Genomic DNA, 15,995 nt, shown 5'->3' on the forward strand with positions numbered 1-15,995 from the left:
TACTTCCTTGGACTAGATGACGGTTGTAAGGATGTTTTTGCCTTATGAAAATGCATTGAGCTGTTACTTGTTTTGTGTGGTTTTCTATATCATTGTTTTGTTTTAAAATGAGACAATAGAAGTGATATCAAGGACCTCTACTGATGGAGGACTATTACTACTCTTACTGGATTCATTTGTTCACAAGTACAAAGTGACACTCTGCAAAAAGCCATTATTAGTCAGTGTGCTTACTCATTGTTTTACAGGTTTTTCTGTGACAGGTTTCTTTTTTGTGTTTTTTTTTTTTAATGTAAATATGAATTGTTCATAGTGTTCTCTCATTTCTCAAGCCTCTGTGTTTTTACTAGCCTACCCTAGCACCTCACAATATTTGTGTGTGTGTTCTTATTTTTAATATATTCAACTTTAAAATGAATTTTTCATAGTCTCTGTCTTTTCAAATGTATACATTTAAGCTATAAATTTCTCTTGATCTGATGATTTCACTGCATATCACATATTTTGATACAAAGTGTTTTCATTATTCTAAGCATCTTTAATTCCCACTTAGATCTTCATTTCTGATCCATGGATTATTTGGAAGTGTTATTAATTTACAGTGCATGGAGATTTTGTTTTCGTCTTTTAATCTTTTTTTTCCATTTTATAAAACTGACTTTATTGCTTTGTAGTCAGGGAATGTGATATGTATTTTTGAAAATTAAGACTTAAGACAATTTTGTACATATTCCATGTGCATTTTAGAAGAAAGTGGACTCTAATTGTTGGCTTGAGAATTTAGCATTTAGTAGATAAAGCTCTACATGTTAAGATGTTCGTCTTGATCTTGCTGCGTCCTTGGTCTGCTTGACTCATCGGTAATTGAAAGGTCTTGAGGTTGCCCATCAGGATGACAAGTTTATCTTAATTTCTCTGTATTTCTGTGGCTTTTAAACTAGGTGCATGCATATTTAAAATTGTTACATCTTCTTGATGAGTCGAACCTTTTATCTTTATAAACTTTTATACCAAATGACGCTTTTATCTGATATTAATATTGCCAATTAGTATTTTCCTCATCTCTCTCTTTTCCATGTCTGTTTTCAGTCTTTTCTATCTTTATGCTTTGGGCATATTTATTTCTTAAATGTCATAAAGCTAGATTATTATTTTTTAATTGTTTCTGAGTTTGTGCTGTATTGAAGAGTTTAAATGATTCACATTTATTATTATTATTATTATTTTAATAGAATCTATGTTTTTAATTCTAATCAGAAAACTTGTTTGATCCATCTTGTAAGGGTGCTTGAAATATACAGGGGTGGGAAAAGTAGGTTTACAGTGTATGTGAAACAGTTTATTATTGTACTATTATTAACTACTTTATTAATAATTTTAAAAGAATTTTTATAAGAATTTATTTGAGCCACATAAATCTACAACATGCTGGAGATCAAGATCTCAAGTGCTCTGTAATTGTTACTATTATCAACCTACTTTTGTAGCTCACCCCTGTTATACTAATAAAGACAAGTAACATTCTGCTTTTATTTTGTAAAATATATTTTTATTGATTTCAGAAAGGAAGGGAAAGGGAGAGAGAGATAGAAACATCAATGATAAGAGAGAATCATCAATCGGCTGCCTCCTGCACGCCCCACATTGGGGACTGAGCCCACAACCTGGACGTGTGCCCTGACCGGGAATTGAACTGTGATCTCCTGGTTCATAGGTTGACGCTCAACCACTGAGCCATGCAGGCTGGGCTCTGTTATTACTTTTATTAGCATTTATATCATGCTGAATTTACTCCTAGGCCATAAGGTTTCATTTCTCCAGTTTCTTCTTGGATATCATTTTCTTCTATGCAACCTCCTCTTCTGGTTTTAGGAACAGTCTGTTTTCATTAAGGATCACCACCCATGAGTTTTGTAGGTTCTACAACATATCTTGGGAGTTGGTGTAGAACCTACAAAGGTGCTCAGTGACCAGAGAATCTACATCTAAACCTTTAAGTTCAGCATTACTGTGCATTTTTAAGCATGTGCAGCAAAAATTCACTCTTTTTGGGCAACTGATCCTGTGTCTAGCCCCACTGTTAGGCTTGGGTACACCCTGTCAGCTCCACCGTTGTAACAACAGAATGGCACACATTGCTTCTGTAAAGTGACATCCTTCAGATATATGGTGGCTTTTCGGCTGTGCATACCCTTGATGGGTTTTATGAGTGTTCTTAAAGTGAACATGAAGATTTGAACCTCTTGATTTGCAAGCAGCTTTTGTGAGATTTTTCTGGTCAAGTGAATAGTGACCAATTTTCAGAGGTCACTTCAGGCCGCTTTCATTAGAATTACTGATGTAGTTGGACTAGTTTCTGTCTTTTTATTTGTATTTGCTTGCTTTTGTTTTTCCTCCTCTTTTTCCTTCATTCATTAATTACTATTGTTACTGTTGTTGATTATCCATATCTACTCCCCCCCACTAATTTAAACTTAAACATTCCATTTCTGTTCTTTTAGTGGTGACCACTGAAATTTTATCAAGCAAGTTTAATTGAATATTCTAAAAGTTAATATTCTGACCCCATTCTCAAATAGTAAACGAACTTTAGGATACCTTATCACTAGTCTTTACCCTCCTGACTTATGTTATGTTCGGTCTTTTTAAAAATGCATAAATTGAGCACCATTATCTTATTTTACCCAGGTAATGTTTGCTTAGATATACCGATGATTATCATTTTTAATTTTCATATCTCTTGAATGTTATTTGGGGATCATTATTTTCTAATATTTTGCAGTATTTTTGAAGTATATTCTTTGGAAGTTTCTTTAGAACAGGTCTATTGGTGGTAAATTTCCCAAGAGCCTGTGTACCTATAAACATTTTAAAAAAAATTATATTTATGTATTTAAATTGATTTTAGAATGGAAGAGAAAGGGAGAGAGAGCTAGAAACATCAATGATGAGAGAGAATCATTGATTGGCTGCCTCCTGCACACACCACACTGGGGATTGAGCCTGCAACCCAGGCATGTGCCCTGACCAGGAATCGAACCTGGAACCCTTCAGTCTGCAGGCCGAGGCTTGATGCACTGAGCCAAACCGGGTAGGGCTATAAACATTTTTTTTTTTTTCCTTGTTCTTGGGCAGTAGTTTTGCTGGATACCCATATCTAGGTTAACAATAGTCATTTGCTCTTAGCACCTTGTGTATCTTATTCCATTGTCTTCTGGCTTCCATTGTTGTTGAGTAGAGTTCTGTTATTCTAATTGTCTGTTGTTCCTTTGTAGGTGATCTGTCCTTTCTCTGGCTGCTTTCAAGATCTCTTTTGTCTTTGATGTTCTACAGTTTCACTACGATGTGTCTAGGCGTGGATTTCCTTTTATTTTTCCTACTTGGTATATGTTGTATAAAAATATTTTAAAATAAAATATTTCACATTATCAAATATATGTTCACCGCAGAAAATTTGGTAAAACAAAACAAATCATTGTAATACCTGCTGATAAATTAGAAAATAATCAAATAATATAGAGAAATTTAAAATAAAAAAACATTTCTGCCTTGGCCGGTGTTGCTCAGGGGTGGAGGAGTGTTGGCCTGCAGATCAAAGGATGTCTGGTTTGATTCTCAGTCAGGGGCATGTATCTGGGTTGCAGATTTGTTCCCTGGCCCCAGTTGGGGTGCATGTGAAAGGCAGTCAGTTGATGTGTCTCTCACATCTCTGTTTCTCTCTCTCTCTCTACCCCCTCTTTCTCTTTCCCCCTCCCTCCCTCCTTCCCACTCTCTCTAAAAAATGTGTATATATATATCAAAGAAAAAAATATCCTTGGATGAGGATTAACAACAAAAGCAACATTTCTTTTTCATTCTTCTCCACACTGATCCTCCCTATGGTCACTGCTTTTGAATGATTGTTTTATGACTCTAATTTTCCCCATGTTTGTAATAATTTGCTTATACCAGTACCTTAATTCACCAAGTGTAAGATGGTATCTTTTGATTTCTTTTGTATATCAGGATCTAACACTTTTTCCTCTCTCTAAGCCCATTCGGTAAAATCACTATTCTTATTCACTGGTAGTTTTGTAATGTTAAGAAGTACAGCTAAATATCTATATTTTGTCCTGATTAACTATATTTCAGTATGTTTTGACTCCCCAATTTCAGTACATTTTGACTCCCAAGACATAAGGATATTTATGTTCTTTAATTCTTAGATACTTTTTCTCCCATCTTTTATTTATTTATTTTTTTAATATTTTATTGAATTTTTACAGAGAGGAAGGGAGAGGGATAGAGAGTTAGAAACATCGATGAGAGAGAAACATGAGAGAAACATTCATTGATCAGCTGCCTACTGCACACCCCCTAATGGGGATGTGCCCGCAACCAAGGTACATGCCCTTGACTGGAATCGAACCTGGGACCCTTCAGTCTGCAGGCCGACGCTCTATTCACTCAGCCAAACCCGTCAGGGTCTCCCATTTTTTATACTCGGTCATCTCATGATTGCATTTACATTTTTTTTCTGTTTCCTAGGTAACACTACCATTCTTTTTAGATTGCTCTAAAAATTGAGAACCAATAAGCATTTATATTATTAATACTATATAAATATTATTCATTATAGGGCCAAATTAAAATTTTATTCTACAGTTCTTTGTTTAGGGGTTCCCTAGAGTTGTTTATTTTTTCCCCCTTTTTGTAGTTTTTTTGTTTTCCTTCGTTCTTTTTTTATCCCCTTTTTGCATTGCCTGCCTGTATTATAGCTTAAAGATCTGTCATTTTATACCATTAAACTTTGGGTTCTCCTTTTTTCTTAGGTACCTTCCTACAAAAGCAACTGTTCTCTTTTGCTCATCTGACTGATTGCTCTCTAGGTCTGCCTTAAGGATATCATACCCAGATATATTTTCCTCGTTTGCTCTGCATTTCCTGGGTCCCACTTAGTCTTCTCTGTATATTCTATTTTGTCACTACATCATGAAGAAACTTAAACAGTATGGGAGGTAAATTTTCTGAGTGCTTAGAAATCTAAAGTGTTTAAAGGAGCATGTCTGAGATAGTGTTTCCTCTCCTTGAAATATGTTCTTTCAGATGTCCACATAGTTTGTTTAAAAGTCATCTCTGGCCCTAGCTGGTTTGGCTCAGTGGATAGAGTGTTGGCCTGCGGACTGAAGGGTCCCAGGTTATATTCCGGCCAAAGGCACATGCCCTGGTTGCGGGCTCGATCCCCAGTAGGGGGCGTGCAGGAGGCAGCCAATCAATGATTCTCTCTTATCATTGATTTTATCTCTCCCTCTCCCTTCCTCTCTGAAATCAATAAAGAAATATATTTAAAAAAAAAAAAAAGTCGTCTCTGTGAGGCCTTCCCAGCCCCACATTCCCTAACTCACCTTTCTAAGCTATACGTTTCTCCGTAATACTTGCCACTTACATATTTTATATTTTCATAATTTAGATATTTTTACCCAGACTTAGGATTTTAAATATGTATCATCAACTCTGTTATATACATATTTTTATTTTTAGTTATTGATTTTATAGAGTTGGTAGGGGTAGAAACATACATCAGCTTTGTTGTTCCACTAATGTATACATTCATGGGTTGCTTCTTGTATGTGCCTTGACTGGAGATTGAACCCACAACCTTGGTGTATCAGGGTGATGCTCTAACCAACTGAGGTACCTGGCCAGGGCTAAACTATGCTATATATATGTATTTAAATATGTTTTTATTTATTTCATAGAGAGGAAGGGGGGGAGAGAGAGAGAGAGAGAGAGAGAGAGAGACATCAATGATGAGAGAATCATTGATTGGCTGCTTTCTGCACTCCTCCTACTGGGTATTGAGCCTGACACCCAGGCATGTGCCCTGAGCGGGAATCAATCCAACCGTGACCTCCTGGTTCATAGGTCAACTCTTAACCACTGAGTCACATTAGCCAGGCTTAACAAATATTTTCTCCCTTCTCAACCAGACTATAAGCTCTTTGACTAGGGATTTGTGTTGGTTGGTTGTGTCTTTTACTGAGTACCCAGAACAGTGCATGGCATATATAAGAGCTCAGGAAATATTTATGTCACTCCTGCCTTGCATCTCACTTGCAGTTTTCCCAGGGTCTCGTTTGGCTTTTCTGCTCTGCCTCATAGCCAGTATTTGTCTGTATATTTTCTATTTTCCAGAAGTGGTTGAAATCTCATCTGCTATGTCTCCTCTCTAAGCCCATCTTTAAATCAGTGATCTCCGTATTTTTGACCGTACAATTTTTTATATACTAAAATAATTTCTCAGCGCTTACACTCAATATATGTATTTTATTTACATTTACACCTGCTATATTATTAGTGTGTATGTTAGAACATGTAAAAAATAGAACTCTGACAAGGATAGAGATAATATTTCTACTGTGATAGAATTTCTGATACTTTCTTCCTACATTTTATTGGATAATCTTAGAAACCCAGTTTGGAATCCATTGCTGTATGTTGAAGACTGTTGCCCTTTAAGTTCCTTCCTTCCTTTTCATGGACTCTCCAGAGGAGAGGCTATAATCGCATATACTTTATCATGTTGGACTGAAGCACTTAGAGAGTCTTAGTAAAAGAGGAGGTTTATATTAAGAGAAAACAAGGGAAATCCCCCGTGTGCTCTGCCCACTGTCTTCCTCAGAGGTAAGCACTGCACCCAGACTAGTTTGGTGTGCTATCTGTAGTCTTCCTGGCTTTTAAAAAATGTATATACATGTTCACTTTGCTGTATAAAGTAGAATTACATGTATACTTGTATGCATGCACATATATGTATATACAATAGGAATTATACCATGTGAATTTCTCTGACATTTTATTCCACTTGATGTATCAAGAAGAGAAGTATAAGATAGTGACCGTGACTGACTAGATGGACTCAGGGAGCCTGGTTGCTTAGGTGTTAATCCAGGCTCTGCCACTTACTAGCTGACATTAACCTTTCAAGGTTCCAGTTTTCTTAAAATATGTAAACTTCCTCTGCTGGTAGATATTTACATTAGAATCTATAGAAGGATCTTTGCTTATTTTGCATTCTAAAGTTGGTCTAGGCACAATGGGTGACAACAAGAATCTTCAAATGGGCTTTTTTTTTAGCTACCTTGTTTCCTTGTGACTCCTCTCTGCTTTTCTCATTGAAGTATGTTTGCTACCTCCAGTGAACCACCTGGTTTGCAGGTGGCACATGGCTCTTCCTAATGTGTGCTATAGGTGTCATCCATAAGCTCGTGCTCTTAAAAAATTCTATGTGAATCCAAAGCCTTGTAAATTTTGAAAATTATTTTCTATCCAAAGATTTTGAAGAATTAGGTTAATTTACAGATACAATAGAGAAATGAATAAAGGTTATTATATAAACTTAAACATTTTTTCTTTATTCTATTATTGTGAACAATATCTATTTAGCTGAGAAACCAAAGGCTACAATTATTTATAAGAATTACTCTTTTGCCCAGCCTATGTGGCTCAGTGCTTGAGTGTCGACCTATGAACCAGGAGGTCAGGGTTTGAGTCCCTGTCAAGGCATGTGCCCGGGTTGTGGGCTCCATCCCCAGTAGGGGTTGTGCCAATCAATGACTCATTCATCATTGATGTTTCTCTCTCTCTTTCCTCCCTTCCTCTCTGAAATCAATAAAAATATATTAAAAACCAAAAAATTATTCTTTTGGAGAGGCACTGGGTAGTTGTGTTCACCATCTTGCATCTTCATATTTTAAATTGGTGATACTCGCAAATTGACCTATAAATTTAACTCAGTGTTTTAAAATTCCTGCTTGTTTTTTTTTCAGAAATTGGCAAACTGTTCCCAAAATTGATATGGAGATGAAAAGGACCTAAATAGCCAAAACTATTGAAAAATAATAAAGTTGAAGGACTTATATTTCCCAATTTCATACTTGCTACAGACTTAGAGTAATTAAAACTGGTACTCTCATAAGGTATAATAAAGACCAATGGAATCAAATTGAGAATCCAGAAATAGACCAATACATTTATGATCAGTTGGTTTTCAACAAATATATCAAGACAATTCAATGGGGGAAAGAATAATCTTTTTCAACAGATGGTGTTGGACAGCTGGATATCTACATGCAAAAGAATGATGTTGGGTCCTTGACTACTACATATGTAAATTTTAACTCAAAATGGATCAAAGACCTAAATGTAAGAGCTTAAAATTATAGAACTCTTGGGAGAAAATATAGGTGTAAATTTATAAGCAAGCTTGGTTTAGGCAGGCAATGGTTTCTTAGATATGGCACCAAAAGTCAAAGAAATTAGATCAATTGGATTTGATCAAAGTTTAAAATTTTTGTGTTTCAAGAAAATGAAAAGACAACCCACAGACTGGAAGAAAACCACATATCTAATAATGTTTTAGCATCAAACCAAGGCAGAGTCTTCATTTCCCCTGTCTTTAAATTTCTACCATTTCATATCAGTGCATTGAATTCCATTATCACCACATATTTTTAGAGAGATTTGTGTGTGATCATGAGTCCAATAACCCTCCCTGCCCTCTGCTTACAAAGGAAATGCTAGATACTGTCCTTTACCATTTTTAAGGGAAGAAACTGAAGATACTAGATTAAACACTGTAAATAATCTGAAGCTTAAAAACTATTATTTAATAGATGTCAGGACAAAATTATACTTAATTCACAGTATATCCCAATATAAAGTACTTAATGTTGTTATATTGCTTAATTTACATCCCAAACCTTCAGTGCTCCTTGTCATGAGGTTAGTAATAGAAAAATTCTTTGTGTGTCACATGTCTGTTTTCGGCCAATCAGAAACCAGATTCTCTTGTATGTAATAATAGGGCTTATTGTTTGGAGAGGAGCTATAAGTAGGACTTTTGAGTTTTGACTCCAGAAATATACAATCCTGTCTTTTTAGTTACAGGTTTAAAATGTTATTCATTCTTAATGCTTCTTAAAGTAAAAGTCTTAATTGCTATTACTTTTGATGAAACAATTTAATGGGCTTCAAAGGAAAATATTTAAAAAATAGGAGGGAGAGAGAATTTTATGAAAATGTCTTCAAGGTTTTCTTCACCATCTTTACCGATTTTCGTCTCACCTGAGCCAATTGACTTAGGTTCTGTAACAAGTTCCTCTTGTTCACTGAATGAGCTAGACAATATTTCCCATCTTTTAAGGAAAATATCAACTGATATCAATGAAATTAAAGAAATGAAAACAGCAATGTTGACAGCGGAAGCAAATCTTTTTGATCTAAAAGTTAGAGTGTCACAGAATGAAGCAAAAATTTCATCTTTGGAGGTTAAAATGAATGAATATTCAACATCAACAGCTGAATGCGACAGAGAGTTTAAAGGTCTTCAAGAGGAAGTAGATTTTGAGTCACAGTCAAGGACTACTGATGTAAAAATAATTGGCTTCCTTAGCAACATTGAGAAAGGTAAATTCTTAGTGTGATAGCTTCTAGGTACCCATGGCGCTATATATTTTCCTGTAACCTGACTAGTTCTCATACAGAGGCAGCATGTCACAAAGAGCTTGAAAGTTTTCATGGATCTTTAATGACAAAATTGGACCCTGCATGATTTAACTTAGAAGTCTAGAACTTAACCAGAATTCCATCCTCTCTAGTGAAGTTCTCTGAAATGATGTGTTGAAAAGATAGGTGAGCAAAGAGAGATGAAGCAAAAGTTGAAATGTGAGAAAACGGTCCCTTTTTTTGTATCTGTCTTGGGAATTTCTTTTTAAAAGTAAGACCTGTTGTATTTTAATTAGAAGAGCATTTTTTCCTGTAACCTAATCCATGTCAGTTTCTCAGGAATGCTAGCTTGACCAAATGACATCTGTCTTTCATTTTCAGGTCAGCTCCTTGGGATTTACTGTATTTTTACCACGATAATTTTGGAAGGAATTAACTTTTATTTTGGCACACCACTACAGAGTAATGTAACTTATATTTAAAAAAAAAATAGCTGATACAATTTTGAATTGAGCATAGCTTTTACAATTTAAAAACCCTTTTAATGAAAATGGTAGTTGGCAGTTGCATGTTTTCGCTGAGTGAGCAAAGGCTATCCTTGTGAAGCTGCCAGTAGTAGATACACTAAAAGTTAGCATGCAGGCACCTAATATTTCAGTGTGTGGAACCCTGTCAATCATCCCTATCAATCAGGTTGTACTGTGTGATGCTTTTGTCTCAAGTCTGCAAGCGAGTGAGTACCTAATACATGCTATGCATTGGACAGGGAGGCTTGGAGGAAGAAGTGTGACAGCCTCATCCCTCAGAGTGCTTACCCTCCAATTGAAGATAGAGACAATCAGTGCTGTGTGTGTTTTGCAGGGTAACTATGAAGAAATACGAGCCTCTTTCTAGCTGAGCATCTGGGAAATCCAAGTGGTTATTTTCATGCTTTGGTAGGACCTGGACAGTAGAGCTGAGAGTTATGCTTGTTCAGTGTTCTCTTTATATCCATTAAGCCCATAGTCAGTCTTTTGGGACTCTCTAACCAGGTAACTCTGGAGTGTTTTGTTTTGTAATTCCAGGGGTGGGTGGAGTGAGTCATAATGGTGAGAGCCCAGGTGATGGAGGGAGATGCCTCTTATGTTGACCTTGCAGTTGGCAGTCGCCTGTCTCTCATGGTGCAAGCTGTGGGTCCTTGCAGCACTCCCCTGTGGCTTTTCTACCTTTTCACCTTTCTCTCCAGGCTTTCTCTCCAGTCCAGGAACACCAGCCTCCAGAGGGAGAACAGGAATGTTGTACATTGCTATTTTTGGTTTAATCCTGAGGACAGGTTTTTGTCTTACAGACCTTTGGTCTAGGAATATTAGTAAATTGTATTATTTAAACATATTTTTTAAGACTTTGAAGAACCCGGAAAGATTATTTGGGGCTTAATTTCTGGGACATAAACATGCTGGTATTGTGTTTAAGCTTAGTTAAGTTTTAAAATTTATATTCTAGGAACTCAGCAGAGGCCATTACTGTCCCGGCTGCAAATTGATCCAGTCATGGCAGAAACTCTGCAGATCAGTCCAGGTTGGTAATCGTGTTTTCAGTGTAATCGAGCATTTTTTAGTTGCTATTTCCATTCCTTACACTTCATTTAATGTGCCTTGTATCTCTTAGATCCTGCCCTAAGGTGCTATATTTAGGTCTGTGAAAATATTTTAGGGGCAGGTGACAAGATGTGCATTTTCTTTATGTTATATGTGTTTGTATTTTTCACCTCATTCAAAACCTTTCTTCCATTGCTGCCATTTTACCTAGGACCCTGGAATTTGTTGGCTGCTCACTACCCTGCTCTAGGGATGACTAGAGTCCCTACCCTACTCTCCTCTCTGCCCAACTTTTGCCATTGTCCTGAGCTGCTGTAGTTTCCCTGCCTGTTGAACCTGGTCCTCAGTTTTACTTCACTTTAGAATCTCATTGCCAGGGACACACCTAGGACTTGTGGTGGTTAGAGCCACTGGAACTTAAGTCTCTCCCACCCAACACACACCATGGCTACTTCAGGACTGGGGCTAGTGCCTTATTTATCTCTGTTGCCAGTACCCTTGCTAGATGTATATGGAATCCCTAATGTCTGCTGAATAAATGATGGGAACCATTAGACACCTGCAAACTTAAATTCACAAATCTTATTTTCTCTACTTCATTCTGTTTCCCCCAAGCCTGCTCTTCATTGGAAGCTCTGGTGTCTTGACCCTCTGCTTCTCTGCCCCTAACCAAATTTTCTTCCCCGTGATCGGGACTCCACAGTCACCACCTGTATTACCTGACCTTGCCATGGCCTTTTGTGCTTGTCTTCTCTGAGGGTTACCTTCCACCCACATGCCAGCTCCTAACCTGTTGATGAGCAGCAGTCTGTTAATCACCACACGTGTCATTTCAGTTTCTGCCTCTCTTATGGCTTCTCCCTTCTACCTATGAAAGGGGTTAGAAATTCTCCAGTCTTGATTTTGCCCACTCATCTAACATTCCATCCTGCTTTTACATAAGGGCATTTTCCTTCAAATGTTTGGCAGCTGAAGTCTATGTATCTGCTTAATCGACCTTCACAGATTCGTTTTGTTTCCTTGAGTTTTTATATTTATCCATGGTGCCCATACAGTTTGAATCATCAAGTAGTTCTAGTATGCTTATGAATGACTATATCCTTTGCTTACCTCCTATAATTTCTTAAATTGATTTTAGAGAGGGAAGTGGTGGGGCGGGGAGAGAGAGAAACATTGATGAGAAAGAGACATCGGTCGGTTGCTTCCCATACACATCCGGACCAGGGATTGAACCCTAAACCTAGGTATGTGCCCTGACCGGGAATCAAACCCATGACCTTCCGGTGCATGGGACAACGCTCCAACCAATGCCACACCAGCCAGGGCTCTACAATTTTTTTATTTTATTTCTGAGAGTCATTTTATTTGTGCATCTTCCTCCATCCCCCTCCCCCCCTTTTTTTTAACATACTGGTTTTGTTTCATGTATGCAGTACTTCCTCTTATTTCTCTGAGGATATTGAGGGTAGTTTCTGACTTTTTTTTTTGGTCTTTTCTCCAAGTTTGTTTTGATCACTGTCTTTTGTGAAAGAGGTTTTCCTCATATGTCTGCAGGCCCTTGGTCTTAGATTTAAGAGTGGGCACTTAGGAAGCTGTTGGTGCTCTGGGTTAATTAGCTGGGGTGTGTGCTTTGGACCTCACATAGGAACACAGATCTGCAGTGGAGTATGATGTGTCTTGCTGTCTAGTTTGGGGCACCCTGATGTCAGGGTTTTTTAGTCCTTTCCTGTTGGCTGGTCAGCTTCTCTAAAGAAAGACCTTTCAAGTAATGGACTGGCTGGGAGCCAAGTGGGAAAGGGAACTAGGGAAGGCACCTCAGCATAAATTACTACAGAATGTTCACCTTAACAAGCCCCTCCCTGCTTTCTGAATGGTGCTGCTTTCAACCTGGCTGGCATCCGTTGGTGCAGAGACCCCTCTGCTTTTAGCTCAAGAATCTAAAGTGTTATTTTCTCCAAGGGAGAAACTGGTCAGAGGTTATCAGGAAAGCTGCTTTTAACAGTTTTAATAGTATGCATTTAGTTCATGTAGTAGCACCTTTCTGTCGGAGACCAGGGTGCTTCATCCATAGGCGTCTCCCATGGTGACCAGTGAGAAAGTGGATCTCCAATTATTCCAGATGTCTTTAGTATAGAGGTAGGGGAATAGAAACGAGAATTTAGGAAGAACAAACTGTGCTTGAAATGGACACTGGAGCACACGTCTGTTCTCCCATCCCTGGAAGTCCCAAGGTCCCCTATTAGCCGCTGGAGAGAGTCTTGGGATCCATGCTGGTTGGCTTCATTACTGGCTTCAGACTCAGCTTTTGAAGATCTACTAAGTTGGTTTTTCACTTCCAAAGTGTGGTTGTATCTTCTTTCACAATCATTTTCTTTGTGGGTTTTTTAAAAAATTAACCCTTTATTGATATTTTAATGGGGTTTCTGGAGGAAACAAAATGCCTAGGTCAGACGCCTGTGTTCTTCACCCAGATTTCACTATTCCATCTGTCTGGTTCACCTTGACCTAGGCTGCTCACATTGGTCCTGCAGAGGCGACGAGTGGCTGTGTGGGTGCAGAGCTCCTTGCGACACTTGAATTCTATTTTCTTCCATCTCTGACCCTTTGGCTCCCAGGACTTTCCTGTCCTCCTACTGATTCCTTTTCATTCTCCTTTATCAACTCCTTTCCTCCTCTACTGCCCTTTAAAATGTTACCTTTACCCTGTATCCTGCCCTCAGTGTTATTTTCATCTCCTATATTCTCCCAAGATGCAAAGTAGTAGAGCTGCTTTGCCTCAGAAAAGTGCAGGGTGGTGAGAAGGAATGCTGCCGCCCTCGGACTAACTTCTGGACTCGGCCTTTGCTGGCGTGAGGCCTCGGATCACCTGTGGTCTTGGATCACCTGTGGTCTCTCTGACATGCAGATCAGTGAGAAGACAGCAGCACTCAGTGTGTACATTTTATTAAACATTCTTATTTCACCGTCACTTTTGACTCTCTTATTTGTCTCCCTACCCCCAGTGGTCAGATCTGAATTTTCAACTTCTTCCTGAACATGTGAGAGACCCACAACACTTCAAACTAAATAAATCTAAAACTGAGATTTATCTTTACCCTCTTTTATTTTTTATTAATTTTATTAACAGTTATCAGGGCAACATTGGTTAATAAAATTATCCAGGATAGGGCAAAAGTAGGTTTACTGTTGTGAGTATCCAAAACACAGTGTTTATTCTTGTACTATTATTTTTTAAAATATATTTTTATTGATTTCAGAGAGGAAGGAAGAGGGAGAGAGAAAAAACATCAATGATGAGAGAGAATCATTGATGGAATGCCTCCTGCACACCTCCTGCTGGGGATTGAGCCCGAAACCCCAGGCATGTGCCCCTGACCGGAATCAAACCCAGGACCCTTCAGTCCACAGGCCAATGCTCTATCCACTGAACCAAACAGCTAGGGCATTTTTAATTGTATAATTTTCCATACGAACACCTGTAAACCTCCTTTTGCCCCACCCTTTGGAGGTTTCAAATGGGCAGTTGTATAATACGTCATCTGTATATTGCATTGTGTGCCCATCACCCCAAGTCAAATCCTCCTTCCATCACCATTTATCCCCACCTTATCCTCTTCTACCTCTCCCCGCCCTCCTTTCCTTCTGGTAACCACTATGCTTTTGTCTGTGTCTAGAGTTTTTGTGTCTTGTTTGTTGGTTGGTTTCAGTTTTATATCCCACATATGCGTGAAATCATATGGTGGTTGACTTTCTCCATTTGACTTATTTCACTTAGCATGATACTCATGTTGCAAGTGGCAGTATTTTATCTTTTCTATGTCTGAGTAGTAGTATTCCAATGTATATATGTATCTCTTCTTCTTTATCCAGTCATCTATGGAAGAACCCTCTGGTTGTTTCCATGTCTTGGCCACCTGCCTTTTCCCCCTTTTAAATCGGCTCTTTCTCCTGTCCTCTATTTCCTGCATCAAGTTCCTCTTCCTCCTGCTCTCATTCATACACCTGTCTTTACCAGTCTCTGCTGCACTGGCAGGGATGACAGGCATGCCTCCTACTTGGGATCGTAGGTGAAAATATACCTGCTGTGAGCTGCTGGTGCTGATGGGAGGTGTTAGACTAGGAAAAGGGGTGAGAACCTTTTAACTTGGAGCCTCAGCATCTCTCCTCGGCAACAGCCTCATAACTGAGATCTAGGACTCCAGTCCATCTTACCACTGTTCCTTTTTTTCTGAAAACCAGTGTAAACATGTGACCTCCCTACTTAGAAACCTCTCTGGGTTACTTACTACTTCTGGACCAGAATGTAAACTCCTTTATGCCTCAGCCTTCCTTGCCACTCATCTGCTTAGCCCACCACACACCCCTCCAGCATACCACATTTCTCACTGCCTCAAATCCCTGTGCTCCTAGTGAGGAAAGCCCTGCCTTTCTCCATGCGGTATCCTCTCCTCAGCACTTTCCCTCCTAGTGTATTCCTGCTCATTCCTTTAGTACCTGTTGCACTTGTTCCTCCTCTGTAAGCCTTTCTTCTCCCAGTTGGAGGAGGTTCTGGACTCTTCCAACCTGCTTATACCCCTTTTAGGTCACTGTTTGGGGCATACGGTTCTGAAATTTTTTGTGTGTGTACCTAGCCCAGTATTCTCAGCAGTTCAGTTTTTTCAGGGAATGAACATGAATGAATAGTCAGAATTTTGGTCTCTGTTATTTGCCTGTTAACTGTGGAGCTCATTAACTCGAGTCAGTTGACTGCATGTTGATAGGTCAGCCATCTCCACTCAGGGCTTGGTGTATTTTATAAAGTGTTGGGCCTAAGATGGTGTTGCCGATAATGTGAGCTCTACTTATTTGCATTGAAGGTCATTGTGTTCCTTGCTGTATTTTTTAAAATGTCTGTTCACCTTAAAATCCTCTCTCAAAGTGGTCTTTACAACC

The 15,995-nt window shown here is 38.5% G+C and overlaps 1 protein-coding gene across 5 annotated transcripts in view; it reads left to right on the plus strand.

Annotated features, from left to right (window-relative positions):
- Positions 1 to 15,995, plus strand: part of ZC3H14 (zinc finger CCCH-type containing 14) — a 43,035-nt gene that overhangs the window by 15,062 nt on the left and 11,978 nt on the right. For all 5 annotated transcript variants that reach the window (XM_079769188.1, XM_079769186.1, XM_079769187.1 and 2 more), the window contains exon 10: positions 10,969 to 11,043. In XM_079769188.1, the coding sequence (XP_079625314.1) occupies positions 10,969 to 11,043 (75 nt within the window). The remainder of the gene's footprint in view (positions 1 to 10,968; positions 11,044 to 15,995) is intronic.

Source organism: Cnephaeus nilssonii (genome assembly GCF_951640355.1).
Source record: "Cnephaeus nilssonii genome assembly, chromosome: 4".
Classification (NCBI taxonomy): domain Eukaryota; kingdom Metazoa; phylum Chordata; class Mammalia; order Chiroptera; family Vespertilionidae; genus Cnephaeus; species Cnephaeus nilssonii.